The 19842-nt window shown below is 47.5% G+C and overlaps 1 protein-coding gene across 2 annotated transcripts; it reads right to left on the bottom strand.

The window, feature by feature from the left end:
* Positions 1-1868: 1868 nt before the first annotated feature.
* HDHD5 (haloacid dehalogenase like hydrolase domain containing 5) lies at positions 1869-19375 on the bottom strand. 2 transcript variants are annotated; one of them, XM_048828310.2, is made up of 8 exons: positions 18988-19375; positions 15202-15405; positions 13772-13884; positions 10827-10920; positions 10231-10264; positions 9813-9987; positions 8607-8795; positions 1869-7911 (listed from the first exon to the last, which is right to left on the bottom strand). In XM_048828310.2, exons 1-8 carry the CDS (start codon positions 19111-19113, stop codon positions 7581-7583), a joined length of 1266 nt encoding a protein of 421 aa, XP_048684267.1. In that variant the 5' UTR covers positions 19114-19375; the 3' UTR covers positions 1869-7580. The 2 variants fall into 2 exon arrangements, with proteins under 2 accessions (XP_048684267.1, XP_048684259.1); XM_048828302.2 differs by having other exon boundaries at positions 1869-7956; positions 18988-19361.
* Between the last annotated feature and the right edge of the window lie 467 nt (positions 19376-19842).

The raw sequence follows: 19842 nt of genomic DNA, 5'->3' as shown, positions 1-19842 counted from the left end.
GGTAGTACTAATAAGGGACCTAGTGAAATCCCTTGTGCAAGGGGGCTGTTGGCCCCTTACTGAAACTTCGAGGGGGTGTTTTGGTTGGTCCTCTCCCAATACCAGCAGAAAAGGGCAGGGCCAAAGACGATTCAGGGCCAATGGGGAGAAGCGAGCACTCCTAGTCAGTAGGATTGACACTACAGGTAGGCCAATGAGGAAATCAACGGCCTGTCCTTCTGCGAGCTGGGACTTCCCTAGCAGGGCAAGGTAGAGCCAAGATGGGTGCAGCAGCCCAGAGCTCAGCCTGGGCAAGTGCATCAGCCCAGAGCCAGAGGAGCCAGGGAGAGTGCAACAGCCGGGGTCAGAGCAGCATTGGGGTAAGTCTCCAGCACTTTCAGAGGGTCTGGTGCACTGGTGTAGGGAGAGAGGAGGAGATAGGCTCCTTTGCCAGCATCTGTCAGAAAGCATTAAGTGCAGAGCCAGAGTTGGATGTGGCCTGACCGGAGGCCAGAACCGACAGTGGAGAATGGGGTCTGTCACATAGAGCCCAAACTCATCCTGGGGCACTGCCGTCACAGCAGCACGTTCAGGTCCAGGAAGAAGACACTGCACGCTGTTGTTACTGTAAAGTTTATTGCACTTTCGAGATTGCTGCACTGACCCTTACCGAGGCCATTTCCTCACAGTGCTGATGCTGCAAAATGCTCTTTAATCCCAAAAGAAACTTTTGGTGTAACTGTAAATCAATTGTATGTCTGTTCAAATGAACTGCAGTGATTGCAGGTTGAAAAGGTAACAAGGGAGTTAGAAGTATCCTGGATTAGGGTCGTCCACATCCTTGACCACAGAGGGACTGAGGTAAATGCCCAGGAAACCCCTGGACTCGGTTCTCCCTATGTGGTCAGAGTCCTGTTCACATGGGGCCAGGAGGGAAAGTCAAGGTGTGCAGGTACTGGGGTGAAGGGAATTGGGCCAGGGACTCAGATCCTTTTGTTACTCAGTTCATCCAGGGTACTGCGTACATAGAGAAATTCCTCTACTATGGTGGGACAAATCCCCTGCTTATACATGGGAAAAATAGAAATGACATTCTCAATCTCAAAAAGCAAAATACGTCTGTGGTCTAATCCTTGAGCACTGCAGGGTGAAATACAATAAGCTAACTGTTTCTCTGGTGATCCAGTATATCACAAAATTCCTGGTGCAGCACATGGAGGTGGTAACAGTTCTTTAACAGCAAGCAACAGTAGCATGAAGCACATAGACTAAATTTTAAATAACCTCCATGCCTATCTCTTCCATTTTTAGCAAATTTCAAATTATGGCTAGGGTGTCTGATTAAAACTGATACCAAACCCAACGGAAGCCAACAGCTGCAAGCAGGTTTTAATAAACTAGATATTGCAACTGCCTAAAAATTACCATGTTCAGGCTTCACAATTATGTGGGAAGTAGGAAGCAAAGGGCCCCAAAAGCCCTCTCCCTCTCCTCTCCCATCCCTCTTTAGTGGGAGGGCCTGGCTTTAGCAAGGGGCAGTTGTTTCTGGCAAAATTCAAGAGGAAATAAACCAGCTGTTTTACTTCTGGGAAATGAGATAAAACATACAGAAAGTAAAGACGAGGTACTAAAATCCTAATTATGTCTCTCAAGGGCTCTCAAAAATTGGGAGCTTGAGGAGGGAAAAATGGAAGAGGCTACACTGAATTCTGAGAGTTTGAATTAGAGGAATCACATTTAAAATGCAGCAAGCGTGGGATGAGAACACTGAACAATGATTCTGTGATGCACATTTGACACTGCAGTTATCTGATCAATTCAAATGTGCAGGATGGAAGCCTATAGGCTTAGGTATAACAATTTTCACCAGGCCAGTAATAAAATACAGAGATATTTCAATTGATTTATTTCAAACACTGAAAATATGTCACCAAAGTGCTCATTCTGTACAGTAAAGTCATGGGTACAGTCATTTTTGCTATAGACAGTACATACATGTAGCAATTTGTTACCAAGTTAAACTGAAATGATTACGGCCTTTAATGAAAATGTGAAATGCCATGATTATGCTCCAGACTTTTTTTAAATTAGTGTGTGCACTTATTTATGAATAAAACAGGTCATAACAGGCCTGGCATGTTTTAGAATTGAGCCTAGGCCGAGGCAAAAAAATGAAAGTTAAAAAGGCCAGCTATCTCATTTTATCCATTCTAGTTAACAAGCGGGAATTTTTTTTTCTCTTACTAGTCTTTGTTTTATTAGATTAATGTATTGCTTGTGAAAGATAGGGGCATAACACTAAAGTCCTCTCTTTAGCTATGTAACAGATGCACTACAGCTGCCCTTTCTGGAAGTTTCCTCCACTGCCTTGCCAACGTGCCTCAACTCAGACGCAGGAGGCCTGCTTCTAGGGATGAGAGACAAGTTCAGGCTTCACGTTCATGCTCTTTTTGTTGCTGGTCTCACAGGAGGTTGCTTACTGTCAGCAGAGACATTGTTTTTAGTGATAATATTCTTGTGCACTAGGACAAGACTCATTTAATAAAGGCCATTGAACAGGCTTCTGCAATTAACCACTTGCAGTCACTGTCGATATAGACCAGTGGTTCCCTTGGGGGTTCACAACATGTGTCAGGGGGTTCTCAGAAAAAAATTCTGTAATGGTGGACAGAGTTGTTCCTGAGGACCCCAGGCGCTGGCAGCCTGAGCCCTGCGGAGCTTGGGGGCCGGCAGCCGGAGCCCCGTGACCATGACTTACTAGCAGAACAAGTTTAAGCTTTATTGTAGTTGTGTGTTGTTTGCTTGGACAGCTCAAGACCCAAATGCTTGTGGGAGGAACTCTTTATTTGAGTTGTCTTCTTAAATACCTTCATGCTGTTTCATGTCTGGTACTCCTTGATGAAACATGTAGGCTCAATTGAAGTGATATGAGCAACAAAAGTGAAATCTTGGAAGAGTGTTGCCATTTTCATAATGTAATAAAATTAATACTGTAATGATAAATAATAATAGTGTGTAATGAGCTTGTCATGAAAAACCCAAATTATTTCCAGGATCACTGCTTCTATAATTTATGCTCAGGTAAGGGAGAAAATCCCTGGAAATATTCATTTTTAGGAGGGGGTTTCGTGAGAGTTGATATTTTCATGAAAGGGGGTCGCGGGTCGTTAAAGTTTGAGAACCACTGACGTAGGCTGATTTGAACCATTCAGCTAGAGCTGAAAGATTCTGCATCCCATTATTGTCAGTCTTCTGAGGCATCCAGTTTTCTGTCATTTAATTGCTTCAGTAGTGACTTCTAGTAGTACTTCCACCAGCTTCCACAGCATAACCTAGATCACTACTACCAGGGGGGAAAAGATGAACTTCATGCTTAGGTTAAGCATTCAATAAGGAGGCCAGATAGAAGATGTCAGTTTATGCTTAAAAGCATGTGACTACCTCAGCCAGTCAACCATCAGGATTGCCCAACATTCTGAAGCAATACTTCTTTTGCTCAATGGGAGCCAGCTGCCAGAGGACCCATGGGCTTTGCACATAGATGCCGAATAGAACAGTCTCTTTTGGTGGAAGGAGGGGGAGGGTGTTGAACAGCTGAAACAGACCCAAACTGCTCCTTGACTATTACAAGGTGAAGGTTTCTACATATTGGGAGCCCAATCCTACTTCTGTCACCCATTAGCTGAAGTTGGAAGCGACTGAGATTTGGTCTTGTTTGAATTAGTAAACTGGAGTGGTGACAGTGAAACATAATGTTAAGGTGCATATAAGTATATAATTTGTTTGATAGTTATAAGAATGTAAATGGTTAATAAAGATGGTTTTAAGCAGTTAGAGCAAGGGAAAACAAAATGGTGTTGTAAGCAGTCACAGTCAGAGAAATCCAAAATGGAGGTCTGGTCAACTAATAGCAAACAGGCAGGCTGAGGCGATACAAAGGTCGCTCCAAAACCTGAGAGGAGGGGTTAGGCAGAACACAGGTCTTCACACAGGTCCAGTCTAATTGACAGAGAAAGAGCTTGAAGCTGATTGGCTGATAATGATAGGGATTAAAGAAACAACCAATCAGAACAGGTCAAAATATGTATATAAGGCAGGGAGCTAAGCGGACAGGCTTTAGCTTGTTGTGTGAGAGAAAAGGTACTGGTGTGTGTCTGGGAAGATGGTATTGGAGTAGCTAGAACCAGGAAAGAAGGAAGACTACTAAAAGAGCTAAATTACTAAGAAGCAAGCAACAGAAAAGTACCTTTAATTAATATTAATGCTATTTTGATAGAGCAGAAAGACCAGTTGAAATGAAGAAACATTAAAGAAGTAAACATAAGGACATATTTATGTAATGTATAAAGGTATATGTATAGAATAATAAAGCTGGATGATTGTGTATGTGTTTTATTGTTATATGTATAGTTTTAATGTTTAAGAACTCATGGTCAGCATTTGGCTATCACAAATAGAACATAACCATTTAGAGGTGTTTTCCATTTGCAGGATATTTCAATTTTGGGTACTTCAATATGCATCTGTGCTAATAGAATTTTATGCCTTTGTTAAAGGGGGTGGTTTATTTCTTTGATCTATATTTTAGATCTGCTGTGTTTTCATTATGTGTTTAGAGTTATTGTATTAGGAAATATTGGGTTATTAAAATAAAGATTTTTTGTTTTGGAAGAATTACTGCTTAAGTGTCAATCCTTCAAGCAGAAGGCTGTATCTGTGTCCTCCCAAAGGTTAACTGACTGTTCTGGGGAGTTCCTCACAGGTTGAGTAGAAGCCCCCTGGTAAAATCCTGGCGATTTCTGGGCTATCTCCTGTTATCTACTAAACCAGACAAAACTGACTATTTACTGATACAGACGGGCCATTACAGCAGTGCTTTAGGTCTGATTTTGGGTAACACATCCATCTCTTTCATCACCTAAGACAACAAAAGATACAGCCATTGGATTTCTGTGACCAGATCCTGGCCTGAGTTTGGTGAGAGTGTACTGAAAGGATTTAACAAACCAGAGTTGGTTCAAGGTGAAGTTTAGAAAACATTGTATCTTTATTTTTTCTTGTAACCGTTTCTAACTTTAATGCCTCATTACTTGTACTCAATCTCTTTGTAAGTAAACTTGTTTTATTCTTTAAAACTAATCCAGTGTTGTGAATAGTTTGGGTAACTTCATTGAAAGTAGCAGACTGTTGGATGTTGATCACTTAAAGGGGTAACTGACATAAAATATTTGGACTGTCCAGGAGAGGGCTGGACAGTGCAGAACATGTTTTTGGGGGGAAATCTAGGACTGGGAGTGTGTTGGGATCGCCCTACAAGTAGTGACTAAAGCTGGTAGAAGCCGATGTCGGTGGCAGGCTGCTGGGGTCAGAGCTGCTGGACCAGGGCTGTGGCTATACATGGGCACTCAGGGTGTGACCTGCATGCTGTCTGTGAGGACCTCAGGTGGGAAGCTACAGCAGCAAAGCATTGTGAGGCACCCCAAGTTACTAGTCAAGTGGTGACACAGCTCCTCACTGGTCTGTATTATACCCCAAAGTATCACAGTAACCAAGGGGAGTAGGGAAGAAGAGACACACACACTACCTCTTTGTAGGGTCACTGACAGAATACACAGCTTGCTTCAGAGACTACAGCCCCCTAAATTAGTGTTTCAGGTAGAAGGAAGGAGCCTGGTACCCTGTACAATCCTACTAGGCTAATCCAGTGTTACCAAAGAGGAGCTATGGAAAAAAAGGTGCTCATAGGAAATCAACAAACCTGACCTCCAATATTTTAATTGAGAACAAAATATACTTATAAAAAGATCACAGCTTATGCTCTGCAGCAGTGGCTGCTTAAAATGGGTATGTTTGCAAAGAGACACTGGCCCTGAATGCTGATCTCATTTAGTGGTGTGAGTCAGTAACTCCAGTGATATCAACAGAAGTGCACAAAAACTAGAGACATCAGTCAGGCCTCTCCACTTCATATCAAGAATCATTTGTGGTGGTGCCAGGGTGGATCACATGAATTTTTTCAAGGATTACAATTAACCTGTTTCTGAGCTGACATCTTCCATAAAATCATAGGACTAGAATGTCATCTAGTCCAGGCCCCTGCACTCATGGCAGGACTAAGTATTCATATTGAGTTTCATCTTGAGAAATTTTCACAGATATTCTTAAGGATTTTTAATGAACAGACAGGCCTCAAACTCTCCCCTAATAACAAGGGCTAAGAAACTGGAAGCAAAGTTAAAGCAGGGTCAGGCACTGCTGCAGCAGCATTAAGCTGCTAGCCAATCCAGGAGAAGCAGTGACAACTTTGGAGAGCACTTCTCTGCAATTTGGGGAGAGGAAGGAAAGGGAAAGAGAATTAGAGGTTACAGGCATCCATGAGGAGCAAACTACATCTAGGAAAAAAAGTTCTGCATTTAAAAAGCCCAGAGACCAAAACTAGGAATGGCCAGAGGCCCTAGCTTTGGCTGATGTTTATGGTTCCTCTCCCAAAGGGCAATTTAACAGCTCTACCTAAGTAAATGGGTGGCCTATCACAGCATCCAGCAATGCAGCGTGGGCTTGAGCTACTGACCTAGTTCCCAGAGACCCTCCCTGGAAGCAGAGCCAAGGGGGGAGGGGGCACAGTAGGGGAGGTTTTATCACTCTTATAGATGGTGCCAGGGTCCATTTTGGTATCCCCACTGACCCTATTAGGGCTTCACAACTTAGTGCTGCTGCAAAATGCTGCTTCCTTGCCTCTGGTAGTTTATAATCCCAGGTTAATTCCTAGGCATCTTTGGAGCAAGGCTCCTTGTGCTCCCCCTTAGGAAGTGGGAGAGGGCTGTTGGCAATCAGAGAACGTGTTTAAGTTACGAGATGATTTTAATTCCACCTTTGGCACTGCACCAAGTTGCTATGGCTGCCTAGGCTTTCCTATGAGCTAAACTACCACAGCTTATGTTGCTAGGGAGCCACGAAAGAGAGGCGAGGATGCAAGAGGCAAAGTTTCTGATCCAGCACAAGGCCAGTGAGAACACAGGTGCTATGTGCACTCTCAATCCCCAGACAAACGGGTAGTTAGCAGGCCAGGGCATCAAAGCACATTTGGAAGAGACATCAACCCTTCATTATCAATTTCACCCCAGGCAGAGGGTCAGTACAGAGGCCAGGCTCCACTTACATCCTACTTAAAGGTTTGTATAGGACAGAACTGATGCATGGGTCTGTGATGCTTCCCTCCACCTCCCCCCACCCTGTGTAACAGGGATAAGCCTCTCAAGCACTGAGGAGGTTTGAAAGAGGAAAGGACTCTAGTTGACCAGAGCTTCACAAAAACATGGGGGCAGAGGTGACAAGGATGATCTATACCATCCTGTCCCCATTACAGTTTAATGCACAGGAGCAACAGCAGTGTGTAAACATGGACCTGGCCAGATTAAGATTGATACCCTGCTAGTAACAACAATAGACTGACCAACTGATATTAAGACAAGGGACGTTTAACATCAGACCCCAAAATGCACTGGGAATTTTTTCCCCCACTTTAGGGCAAGTTAGGCTTGGAGATCCCAATCCTCCCCTCCCCTCCTGAACCTTGATGACTAAATTTTGCCACTCCCATTTCACTCCTGGCTCCAATTCTCCTTCTTAAAGACTAGCTCCACAGCTTCATTCACATCCTCCACCACATAAGATGCTTCCACTAGGCTAGGGTCAAAGTGGAAGTCCCGGTGCCCGTGGAACACAGTCTCCGTCACGCTCTCATGTGGGTCAGTAGGCACATCTCCGTGATGACTGTAGACCCCAGTGCAGACCAGAATTGACTTGCAACTCTCCAATGAGACATACAAATCCTTCCCCAGCTCTGAATGGCCCTCGCTCCGGGGATCCGCCATCCCCACACTCCTCTTCACCTCAGCCTGGGCATGGGCCTGACCCGCAGCTTTGATGTAGCTGTTGTAGAAGTTTGCACCATAGATGTCAGACATTGGATTATCCCTGTGCATGGCCATCAGATGAGGGAAAATCAGTTATTTTACAAGTTTGACTTGAGCATAGGCAGGCTGGGATTGGTCCAGCATAAAGGTGGGTGGGGGGAGGCAAGGAATGAGCTAGAGTCAGGTACTTACATAGAATTGGGCAGGTCAGATCAGTGGCCTGTCTAATCCAGCACACCAACTCTAGCAGCAGCCAATGCCAGATGCTTGAGAGGAACATGATAACAGCCCTGAGTCCGGCCCTTTGCACAATGCTGGTTACGAGGAAGATATTCCTTCTTGTTCCCCCCCTCCGCCCCCAAAGAATGTTTGATGGGCCTTGTCTGAAGTGGCTTTAAAATGCAGTTACTGGCTGGTTGATGCTATTACATAGCATACCTCTGGAATTTCAAATCAGTGTATCTCAATCACATCCTGCAGCAGTGACTCAAGCAGGCTGACTATTCCATGTCTATGGAGATGCAGGGAGCCATGGATTAATGGCCCTTTGTCCTAATGCAATTCAGATCAGCATTTAGAATAGGAAGCTCCAGAAATGCCTCAGGAGGTGTTTTTTTGTTTGTTTGTTTTTTAAGTAATTCCTCATAGAACTCTGCCACAAAAAATAGGGCTGAAGGCCCCTAAGGAAACACACAGGAAGAGGTATCTTACCCAACAGCATAGAGCCTGCAGATGGAAGATGGCCACCCTCGTCTTTCCACCTGCTGTTTGATCAGATACTCTGCGTATTGGTAAGTGACAATGCTGGGTTTGCCGATCAGGGCCTCATACTTCAGCTCCCTGCCAGTCACTTTTTTGTAGATGTTCTCCAAGCAGACAAGAAAGGTGCCATGGCCAAATCTGCCCCAGAAAAAAGTGTCAGTGCCCCCTGGCCCTTTGGCATTTGCACAGAAGCCATTATCCATCTTACGGCTATGATTATCTCCCAAGAGAGATGAAACCCTGATCCATACCTACATGCAAACAACTTGAAGACAGAAGAACAGAAGTCCCCACCTTGCCATTCCCTTAACCTTACACCTGTGAAACATCCATTCTTTTTAATTTACTTGGATATTAAACTTGCAGAGAACCTACCCATCCCCCCCCCATACAGAAGCCCCTCCAAAAAGTGTGCATGACATGTTGATTCTCATGCTTATCTCATGTGTTCCTCATTGTTTGAGACCATCTTACTAACTACTAGACATTGGAATAAAAATCTACCCTCAGACATATGAATGGCTTAGAGACACCAGCAGCTGCAGACATGTATCCAAGTTGCATACTGGGCCAAGTTCTGCTTTTATTATTAATTATTATTATTATTAAATTTTCCATTTGGGATGAGATGTCTGGTGCTTAGGCTTGACTCCAGGGTGGTGGATCTTTTGGAAAGATGTGAAATGAATTCAACCAGATGGCCCAGTTTATGCAAAAAGGAAAGAAGAGAAGAGGCTTTTTGCACTTAAATAAAAAGTGCATATTTTTCTGTTGTCTCAACAACCCAAAAAGGGTTGACCTTCAGAACTGTGAAGTCACCGTAATCATAGTCCTTGATGCAGAAAGCCATCCTTGCTAAGTATGAAGCTGGTTGGGTTTAGCAGTACCCGAGTATCTACTCGGACTTAAGCAACTAAATTTAAAAAGGACCAATATTTTCAAAATTGGGCCAAGTTCCCAATGTAACTTCGAGGTCTCTCCAAATAGTGCCACCCTTTCAGACAACATTAGAGAAACAAATATATACTGTAACCCCACTAAAAGGTCTCCTAGCCACATTACAGAGATGATGTAGATTAGGTCTCAAGCAGAGATCATCAACAGGGTAGCTAAATAAACTAGGCAAAAAGTGACCTTAACAAATATGTTTTTCACCTTGGCATCTTGGCTTCTGCCATCCACAAAAGATCCATGTTGCAGGCAAGGATAGGTATATGGGGATATGGCACTGCTGCCAGCTCTGCCCCAGGGTTCCCGTTGCTCAAGAGGACATCGATAATCAGCTGCAGGCTCGTCTCCCACCGGACCGGCTCCCCAAACAGAATTATCCCTGAAACATTTAAGAGATACTGTACATGGAAGTTCAGAACAGCCACCCATTCAAAAAATAAAATAAAAAGCACTCGGTCCACTACAATATACCTCTTCTGGAAGGGGACAGATAAACAGCGTGTACTACAGCATCTGAATCAGTCATTCCGTCAGGTGTCCTGTCACTAAACGGCTATCCAGCTGACTTGGCTGAACAGCAAGCAGGATAATAGTACACACATGGAGAAAGCATAGCACTTACCTTCTATGGTAGGGAAGTCAGTGGTCAGAGGAGGCTGCCAGAAAAAACAAGCAAGGCTGGGTTAATAATACAAAACTAAACACATTTGGCATTGACATAATGTGTTAGTAAAGATGAGAGCCAAGAATTTCCGGAATGACTACTCATTTTGGAAACCCACATTTAGAAGCCTTCAAGGGTCTGATTTTTCAGATGGGTGCTCAATACTTGCTGAAAGTCGGGCCCCTTTAAGAAGTCTTAAATTGGCCACCCACATCCACCCCACCAAAAGAAAAAAATCACTAATCATTCTTGAAAAAAATGAATCTTGGTTGTAAACACTAGGGAACAGTGAAGAAATACTGTGGGGAAGTGGGTATGTCAAAGCTACTGCAGCTCTAGCCTCTTCCAGCAGAGGCCATTGCAGAGAGCTGTGTGAGAATGCAGACCTCCAGGGAGCTCAGTAACAATCCCAACCTCCCCCAGCAAGAGTCACTCTAATGAATGGCGTAAATAGGGCTAGTTATAGATGATCTCGCAGCTATTCTATCAAAGGCCATAACATACAAATGCTATAATCCCAGGTCACTCAGTCTCACAGACAGGTTGATATTTACCAGCTCCTTTGGTCTACGGCTTTGATCAACCATGTCCAGCAGGGGAAATGCCTTCCTCACATCCTGTATGGTAACCACATTCCGGAACCCCATACTATTTCAGACAGTTAAGGAGGAAATAGAGCCTGCTCTTTATAGATTAGGTGCTTTTGTAAATCAGCCCATAAAGGAATGTAGAAGTGTTGGATCATATTAAAGAAGTTCTGTATTAAAATCACAAATGAGTTTGATTCCCCAGAGTTTAAATTCCAGGGTATTACTAATTAAGAGGTCTCTTGGTTTTTGGTACTGTTTCTCTCCCTCTATGTGTGAAACTTGCAAGCTGCTAATTGTGTTAGTACATTCTAAGACAGAGTCTATTCTCAAAGCAATTCACAGAGAGAGAGACTCAAAGCAATACTCTAACAACAGAAACAGCACCCAGAGACTCCCCACCCTTTTGTTGTATTAACAATTGTGATTAAAATAGAGATAGAGGATGTATGTGGATGGATGCTTGGTGTGGATAATAACTGAATGATCAGGGAGGTGCCAGCCTAAGAATCCAGTGTCCATCGGCTGAAGAAGGCGTCAAGTGGAAATAACCAGAGGACCCCCCGGAGGGCAGACTGGAATCCACCCAACAGCCTCAAGAATGGGAGAACCAAAGAACAAGATAACATCTTGGAGCCGTCAGGAATGTGCTATCTGCTGATTGATTCAGCAACAGCATGATGAAGCAATTCCCATAGACTGGCATAGGAAGAAATTCCTATAAAAATAGACTCTAAAAAGTGAGAACTTTGGGGTCTGATTCTGCAAACCAACTTCCAGGAGCATCAGATGAGCATCTGACAAGGCCCTGCTCCCTCCTCATGTCCAGGCCACCTGGCTTGGCATGAGCAACTCTAAGGCTGGTAACTATGATAACAACCTTGCAGAACCTGTGTGTGTGTGTGTGTGTGTGTGTGTGAATAAATTTGAGATTGAATGGAATGTTATAACTATAACTAACTGCTTACTATGATTCTTTCTGTATTCACAGTAAATGTGGTATTTTGCCTTTTTCCCTTTAATAAGATCCTGATGGTTTTTATTTTATTAGTACAACAGAAGCACAAGTCTCAGTGACTTTCAGTAGGACTTCTGCTCCGAAGTCATGTAGATGATTTTGAACAGCTCACCCCAAAGTTGGAAATCCCATTAACCTATAAGAGCTGGGTGATTTCCTTCCCCTACAGAGTCTGCTTGAAGTCCAATATTGATTCAGGACATTACTGGAAGACCATCCCACAGCACCAGAGATGACAATTCAGAATAAATCCATTCACAGCAACTTCGGAAGTCTCAAGTCTCCAAAGCACAGCAGGACAGTGACTCTCAGAAACACTAGAATAGGAGGGCTGCAGATTCAGACCTGGTAAGTGGGTGCAAATTCACTGACTTTAGTGGAATAGCATGTGCCTACATCAACGCAGTGTGGCCTAGTAGGTCTCAAGGTTAAAAAGAAAAAGCCTGTGGATAAACTCGTGCAAGAGAACACATGGAGGAGTCTCCGTCACTGACAATTTATAAATCAAGATTGGATCTTTTGCTTTAAAAAAAAAATGTTCTAAGAATTATTTTGGGGAAGTTCCATGGCCTATGTTATACAGGTCAGGCTAGATCAGAGGTGGGCAAACTACGGCCTGCAGGCCACATCCAGCCCGCGGGACTGTCCTGCCCAGCCCCTGAGTTCCTGGCCCAGGAGGCTCGCCCCGGCCCTTCCCCTGCTGTTCCCCCTTCCTCACAGCCTCAACTCACTGCGCTGCCGGCGCAAAGCTCTGGGCGGCGAGGCTGTGAGCTCCTGGCGCAGTGCAGCTGCAGAGCCTGGCCTGACCCGGTGCTCTATGCTGTGCAGTGGCGTGGCTGGTTCCAGCCGGGTGGCGCGGCTGTTGCGCTGCCAGCCACCGTGCTCCAGGCAGCGCGGTAAGGGCGGGGAGTTTGGATAGGGGTCGGGTTGAATGGGGGTCGGGGTCCCAGGGGCAGGGGTGGGGAGGGAGAAGGGTGGTTGGATGAAGCAGGGGTCCTGGGGAGGCAGTCAGGAATGAGAGGAGGGGTTGGATGGGGCAGTCAGGGAACAGGGAGGGTTGGGCCATGCCTGGCTTTTTGGGGAGGCACAGCCATACAATTTCTGAAACCTGACGTGGTCTTCAGGCCAAAAAGTTTGCCCTTCCCTGGGCTATATCACAATGATCCATTCCAACCTTGGGATCTATGAAAGAAGCTTACCCATCAATAGTCTCTGGTAACCAGATAGGTACAGCAGAGGTGGAATAGATTCATAGATTTTAAGACCAGCAACCATTGTCATCATCTAGTATGACCCTGCATAACACAGGGAAATTCTCTGACCTGTTAAACAGCACTGGTAACTATTGGTCAGAATAGAACAGATATATTTTGGCCAAGCTTTTGTGAGTGGGTTCTAGATTTGGAGCAGCACAGGGCGTTAGAGATCAGACGCATCAGCAGAGTTGGGGGAGCCAGGGAGAGAGGAGAAGAGTACACTGACAAAATTGCATAAGAAAAGATTGCACAGCACTTGCCTATAATATGCCCGACTGCTGCCTGGCATGGACTGCATTATAAAAGATTACAGAAGCTAGGAGTCTTGCACCAATCACAGTAAAAGGGAGGCACGAAGCATGGGCTGTAACTAACCCAGTCAATGCAAGAAGCAAAACAGACCACAAGGGTGCATCCAGAAGACAGACTGCAACATAGTCCAAAGTGTCCCCTCCCCATAAGATGCTCAGAATAAATCAAAAGACCTTTTTCTGCTCCCCTACCTCCCGCAGGATGGCCACACGAGTATCCCAGTACGTATCCAGATATCACTGCTCCCCAGGAACGGCCAGCACAGCACAGTTGTGAAGCTCTGATGGGACAAGCAGGGTCCACAGCCTCAGAACTGCAAAGGATACTTCCTGGCATTCTCCTCCACCGGACCCTGCCCAGACACCAGCATACACTTCTCATGGAACTGACGGAAGAGACGCAGGGGGCTGTGGGAGAGGATCACTTGTTCTGGAGACACCTGCAGGAAGAAGAAGAGACCACAGGGTCAACAGGATGGAAGCTCTTTCCATTCTCCACACAGCATTCAGCTGTCACCCACTTTCCCCTCATTTCATTTGTAGGAAAAAAATGAAAACACCAGCCCACACTGAGGTGGATGATCAGGGAAACCCACAGCCCCAGGCCAAGTTCCAGCTGGTTAAGCCAACACAGAGAAGAACTCTGCATCCACAACCACCACCCAAACCAACATGCATACAGATAATACTCTCTTCTCCACTGTATGCTATTCACCATAGCACTAGGAGCAGATTCTGAAGTGGAGCTAGACCTCTGAGAGCAAGGCCGCCACATGTTCCATCCCACTGAATATCCTGGCCTAGAACCAATCCAGCACCATCTTTTGATGGCCTTCTTACCAGACCCAGATGTCTAATGAACTAGGGACCATCATCATTTAGATAGAAACACTGGGGTGCTTGGCAGTGTAGGGACTGAACACATAGGGCCTGCCCAGAGGCGCTTAGTCTAAATATTCAGCCACTATCCTTCTGAGCCTGGTGAATTAAAACACAGCTTTGAGAACTAGTCTGGATTGAACACCTTTAAATCTTTGGACTCAATGGGCTGATTCGATTGCGCCAGAATTCTAAGTTGGAGAGTATGCCTGGCTACCTTGCTCCACTGGGTCTTACCTGCTACTCCTATTTAAAAAACATGTGGATGAATTAGCTCAATGGTAAGGACAGAACTGGCAGCAGGGCAGTGCTGATGTCAGCTGTACAGCTACATACCATTTGGACTTGTTTTGTAGCAGTATAATATCCCCTTCCTCCAGCTCAGACATGATATTTTCAGTTACAGACACTGGGATAGGTGACTGGCCAGCTAAGGGAAGTGAAGTTGGGACACGAAGTCTTTTGACAACTAGTCAGCACACTGTCCCCAGCTGATGGCTGTTTGCCAGTGTGTATGAAATGTGATCTCAGACTAGTTTCAAGTGACCAGCTATACATTGCACAAGAACTCATCTCCCCAGGGCCTCTAACTGGCTCTCTTGCTATTTAAATGCTTAGTTTCTAATTTTGACTAAACTTGGGTTCTTCTTTAGCTTTGGTTTTCCAATCCTATAGTGCTGAAGAACGTTATATAAAGTGAATGACTGATGACAATGAATTCTCACTGAGCTCCTGCTAGGGGGACACAGGATTTCTGCTGTCCAAATGAAGAATCTCCCGCACATGTACTCAGCGTCTTTTTACCTGTGTAATTTCAATTTAAAACCCAAGGCCTCCACCCAATGCCCCAGGACAGAGGAGGTTGATTCTCTTGTTACCTCCAAGCCCAGAGCATCGGAGAGTTCCTGGGCCTTGACATGCTGTAAGCAATTCCCAGCATTTGTCACGAAGACTACTGGCACCCGGAGCTGTCCATTAGAGCCTATCAGTTTCCGGAAGGCCTTCTGGGCAGCAGGAATCACATAGCGGCCCCGAACAAGCACTCCATCAATGTCAAACAGGAACCCAAAGGTCGGAGGACTCTGCAACATAAACAAATTTATAGCAATTACCACAGCACTGGGGGAAAAAAAAAAAAAAAGAGAGAGAAAGGAAGAACAAAGGTTTGGGTTTTTTTGTTCTTTTTTTAAATAAAGTGACCAGCTGCTCCTAAAAAATCCAATGGTGGAAAAAAAAAAAGTGAAGGCTAAGAAGGAGTATTATTCCCAACCTATCTCATGCAATAACACTCATCCAATCTCACATGCCAGAACAGGCTACCCCTCTCCCCCCTTTAGAAAGAGAATGCCAACACATGTAATTAAAGGGAGGCAACGTAGTCCAGTTTCTGGAAGTCAGGAGACCTGGCTTCATTCCTGACTCTGCCACTGATCTACTGTGTGAGGCTGGCCATCATCTGACCTCTGTGCCTCAACTTCTGTATTTGTCAAATAGGGCTAATGATACTTACCTTTGTGAGCACTTTGAGATCTGTGGATGAGAAGCCTATATAAAGGGTTGCATGTGTTATTAACAGAAATGAGTCTGCACCCCAACACCACCAGGTCCATATCTCCCAATTAGGGGCTAAGTGAATAGATCCCATCTCTGTGGTTCCAACCCATCACTAGCTTTTCCTTATTATGGCAGAGTGATGCAAACTGATTTGGATTGCACCATGCTCTGCTTTTACAGAAATCAACGAAAATAGAGATGAGATGGTCCAGAAGCATGACTACATTATACTTGCCAGTCCCAGATCAAAAGCTCCTTCAGAAAACAAGCTGCCATGTTTACCCTATATCCAGTTGACTACCCAGGAGTCTGGCTGCCCCTCACCCAGAGCATCTTGCCCAGAGCCAGCTTTAGGAACATGCAAAGTAGGTGGCTATTTGGGGCTTCCTGCAATCCAGCATAAGTTCTGTCAATGGAGCATTGATTCGGTCAGAAAGGTGAGAAAATAAAAGCAGAGCGAGCTACAGTTACCTTCAGCCCAGTTCTATGGACAGTTCACAGCTGTTAATGTGTCTGAATGCATGACACATGACAGTGGCACCAGTGCCCATCCACTATTTAGTGCACAGTTCAGGTTGCACTAGGGGCTGCATAGAAGCAGCCATCAGATTGCATTAGAACAGCCCAGCAACCACAGCAGAGCACTGAGAGGCATTTTAAAGAGCGCCCTTCATTAACATCTATATGTTCCTTAAGGGGCAGACAGTGAGTGAACGCGTTCCAGCATCCCTGTTAGAATTCTGCTCTACAAAACAGGATCAGGACAGGAGCCACTGCCCCCCCATGACTTGTGACCTGCCTCCCTCTCCTCCTGGCACAAGCTACGAGACAAACAAACAAAAGGAAACATTTCTTCACACAAATGCACAGTCAACCTGTGGAACTCTTTGCCAGAAGATGTTGTGAAGGCCAAGACCATAACAGGGTTCAAAAAAGAAGTAGAAAAGTTCATGGAGGATAGGTCTATCAATGGCTATTAGCCAGGCTGGGCAGGGATGGTGTCCCTAGCCTCTGTTTGCCAGAAGCTGGGAATGGGCAACGGGATGGATCATTTGATGCAGGGATCGGCAACCTATGGAACACATGCCAAAGACGGCAAGCGAGCAGATTTTTAATGGCACACGGCTACCTGCTGGGTCCCAGCCGCCGGCCCCGCTCAGCCCACTGCCGAACCAGGCTGGAACCCCAGCAGGCAGCAGCGTGCCATTAAAAATCCTGCCCGCCCTGACCAGCTCTTCTCCACCCCACCCCCCACCCCCAGCGGGGGCAGGGTGAAGAAGCTTGGTCCAGCAGGCAAGGTCCCCCCTCCCCCACCTCTTCCTCCAGCATGCTGGGTTCCTGCCCCTCCTCCTCTCCCTCCCAGCCACTGATCAGCTGATGACCCTTGTGAGGAGGGGCAGAGCCGTAGCTCTCCGAGCCTTGGGGAAGATGGGTGGAATCAGGGAATATCCCCTCCAGCCCCCTGCCATGAGCCACTCTGGGCAGGGTGCTGGGAGCACCCCCACAACCCTAGTACACACCCCCAGCCCTCTGCCCTGACCCCAGCAGCCCCCTCACACACACTCAGCCCTCTGTCCTGACCCCTGTACCTCCATTGACCCCAGCCTTGACTCCAGGCCCCCAACACGCATACCCAGTCCCCCCACACCCCATGCCCTGACTCTTGCACCCCTCACATTCTCACCCCCACCCCTCGCACCAAATGGGAGCTCCTGCACCACCACCGCCATTCCTACCTGCACCCCTCGCACCAAATGGGAGCTGCCCAGGTAAGCACTCCACACCCAGACCTCCTGCCCCAACCCTGAGCCCCCTCCCTCATTCTAGCTCCTGGCCAGACCCTACACCGCAACCCCCAGCCTGCTCCTTCACCCCCAGCCCTGTGCTCAGTGCACTCCCACCCTCAGCTCAGTGCAGAGAGAGAGGAAGAGAATGGGCTAGAACCAGGGAGAAAGAATGTAGGCACCCACTCTATGTGGTCAGGGCCGGGATCCCAGACCAGCAGTGGGTGGAGCAGGGCCGGCAGCCGGGACCCTGGCTGGCAGGAGCCAGCAGACGAAACCCCAGACCAGCAGCGGGCTGAGTGGCAGCAGGCTGAGCCGCTCAGCCCACTGCCGGCCTGGGGTCCCGGCCACCAGCCCCACTTAGCCCACTGCCGGCCTGGGTGAACAGAACCCCAGGCTGGCAGCGGGCTGAGCCAGCTGGCGGTGTAAGATCAGCATTTTAATTTAATTTTAAATGAAGCTTCTTAAACATTTTGAAAACCTTGTTTACTTTACATACCACAATAGTTTGCTACATAATATACAGACTTATAGAGAGAGACCTTCTGAAACATGTTAAAATGTATTACTGGCACGCGAAACCTTAAATGAAAGTGAATAAATGAAGACTTGGCACACCACTTCTGAAAGGCTGCCCACCCCTGACTTGATGATTACCTGTTCATTCCCTCTGGGGCACCTGGCATTGGCCACTGTCAGAAGGCAGGACGCTGAGCTAGATGGACCTTTGGTATGGCCATTCTTATGTTTTTGTGGACATATTCACCTAGTGTATTTTTTAGTCAACAATTAGAGGAGCCTTTTGTGACGATTTTAAAAATACAAATAAACCGATGAACTATTTCTGCTTGTCCCAGGACCAGGAGAGAAAAATCTCGCGCTCTACTCCTACCCGTTGCCATAACTGGAGCTTCTGGTGGCTTCGTAGGAAAGACTGTACCGGTATGTATGGAGCCGGTCACACCGTAAAGCACTTCACAAACCTGCACCAGCGGGGGAGGTTTCGGAGGGCCCTGTGACACAGCTAGAGAAGCCGAGGCACAGACATGGGGAGTGTGTGTGGCACGGTCAGGAAGTCAGCCGAGAAGTCCCACTCCCTGCGCAGGCCACTAGGACCCCCCACCCCATCCCGGGGGAGGGGGGGGGGTCTCACCCCCTTGGCCTCACCCACCGGCCGAGCCCCACCAAACAACGAAGCCAGCCGAGCTCTTGCCCTCGAACCAGACAGCGCCAGCACGATCCGTATCCCCCCGCTCCGTATCCCCCCGCTCCGTTATCTGCCCCCGCAGGCTGCAACCCCCAGCGCGCGCCCAGCGGGGCTCTTACCTCACTCACCCCGGGGGCCACCCCGCCCAGGCCCCTGCGGGGGCGCGGGGGCGGCGCCCAAGGGACCCCGCGCCGCCATCGCCTCACAGCAGCGGTGCTCGCGCTGCGCAGGCTGCCCAGACCCATCCCCCGCCGCCGCCGCGAGCAGCCCTTCCTCGCCCCCTCCCCCGGCCGCGAATGAGAAGACCGGGGGGGCCCCAGTCAGGGAGTCAGACTCCCTCGCGGGGGGGTTGGGGGGGAAACTACAGCTCCCAGCATGCCTCACAGAAGGCGGCGCCGGTTCGCTGGCTCCGGGCGCAAGGTATCACGGCAAGTGGCCGTTCTATTTCCACCTCCGGCCAAGCGCTCCAGGACTCCATCGCCCAGAATGCAAAGCTCCCGCTCAGCGCCTGCGGAAAAGGGGGTTTCCGTCCCGGGGCATGATGGGTACTGCAGTTTTTGTACAATAGCTTCGCCTCAAACCAGCGCCGGAGCCTGCTGCAGAGGTCATTGGCCTGGCTGCGCGGGGCGCGCGCCTGCGCCCTGGGGGCGGCTGCGAGGCCTGCAGAGGCTAAAGAGCCCCACCCCTGCAGCGTGGGTGGCACAAAGCCTCTTACGTCACAGTGCGGTGTGGTGACGTCTCCCCGGCCCAGACCCTCATGGCGTCACAGGGCAGCGCGGCCTGGCGGGGCTGGCCTATCCGGGCTGGACCTCGGTGGTCAGGGCGCCCCGAGCAGCCTTGTCACCATTGTTGGCCGAGATAGAAACACAGACAATAACGGGGGGAGGGGAGGTGTGATGCGGGTGCGCCCTGAGCGCCTGGCATTGGGGGCAAACAGAACTGCAGGCGGTGGGGAGAATGGGAGAGAGCCTAGT

This window comes from Caretta caretta, chromosome 1, assembly GCF_965140235.1.
Source record: "Caretta caretta isolate rCarCar2 chromosome 1, rCarCar1.hap1, whole genome shotgun sequence".
In the NCBI taxonomy this organism is placed as follows: domain Eukaryota; kingdom Metazoa; phylum Chordata; order Testudines; family Cheloniidae; genus Caretta; species Caretta caretta.
This window is presented reverse-complemented; position numbering and strand designations above follow the sequence as displayed.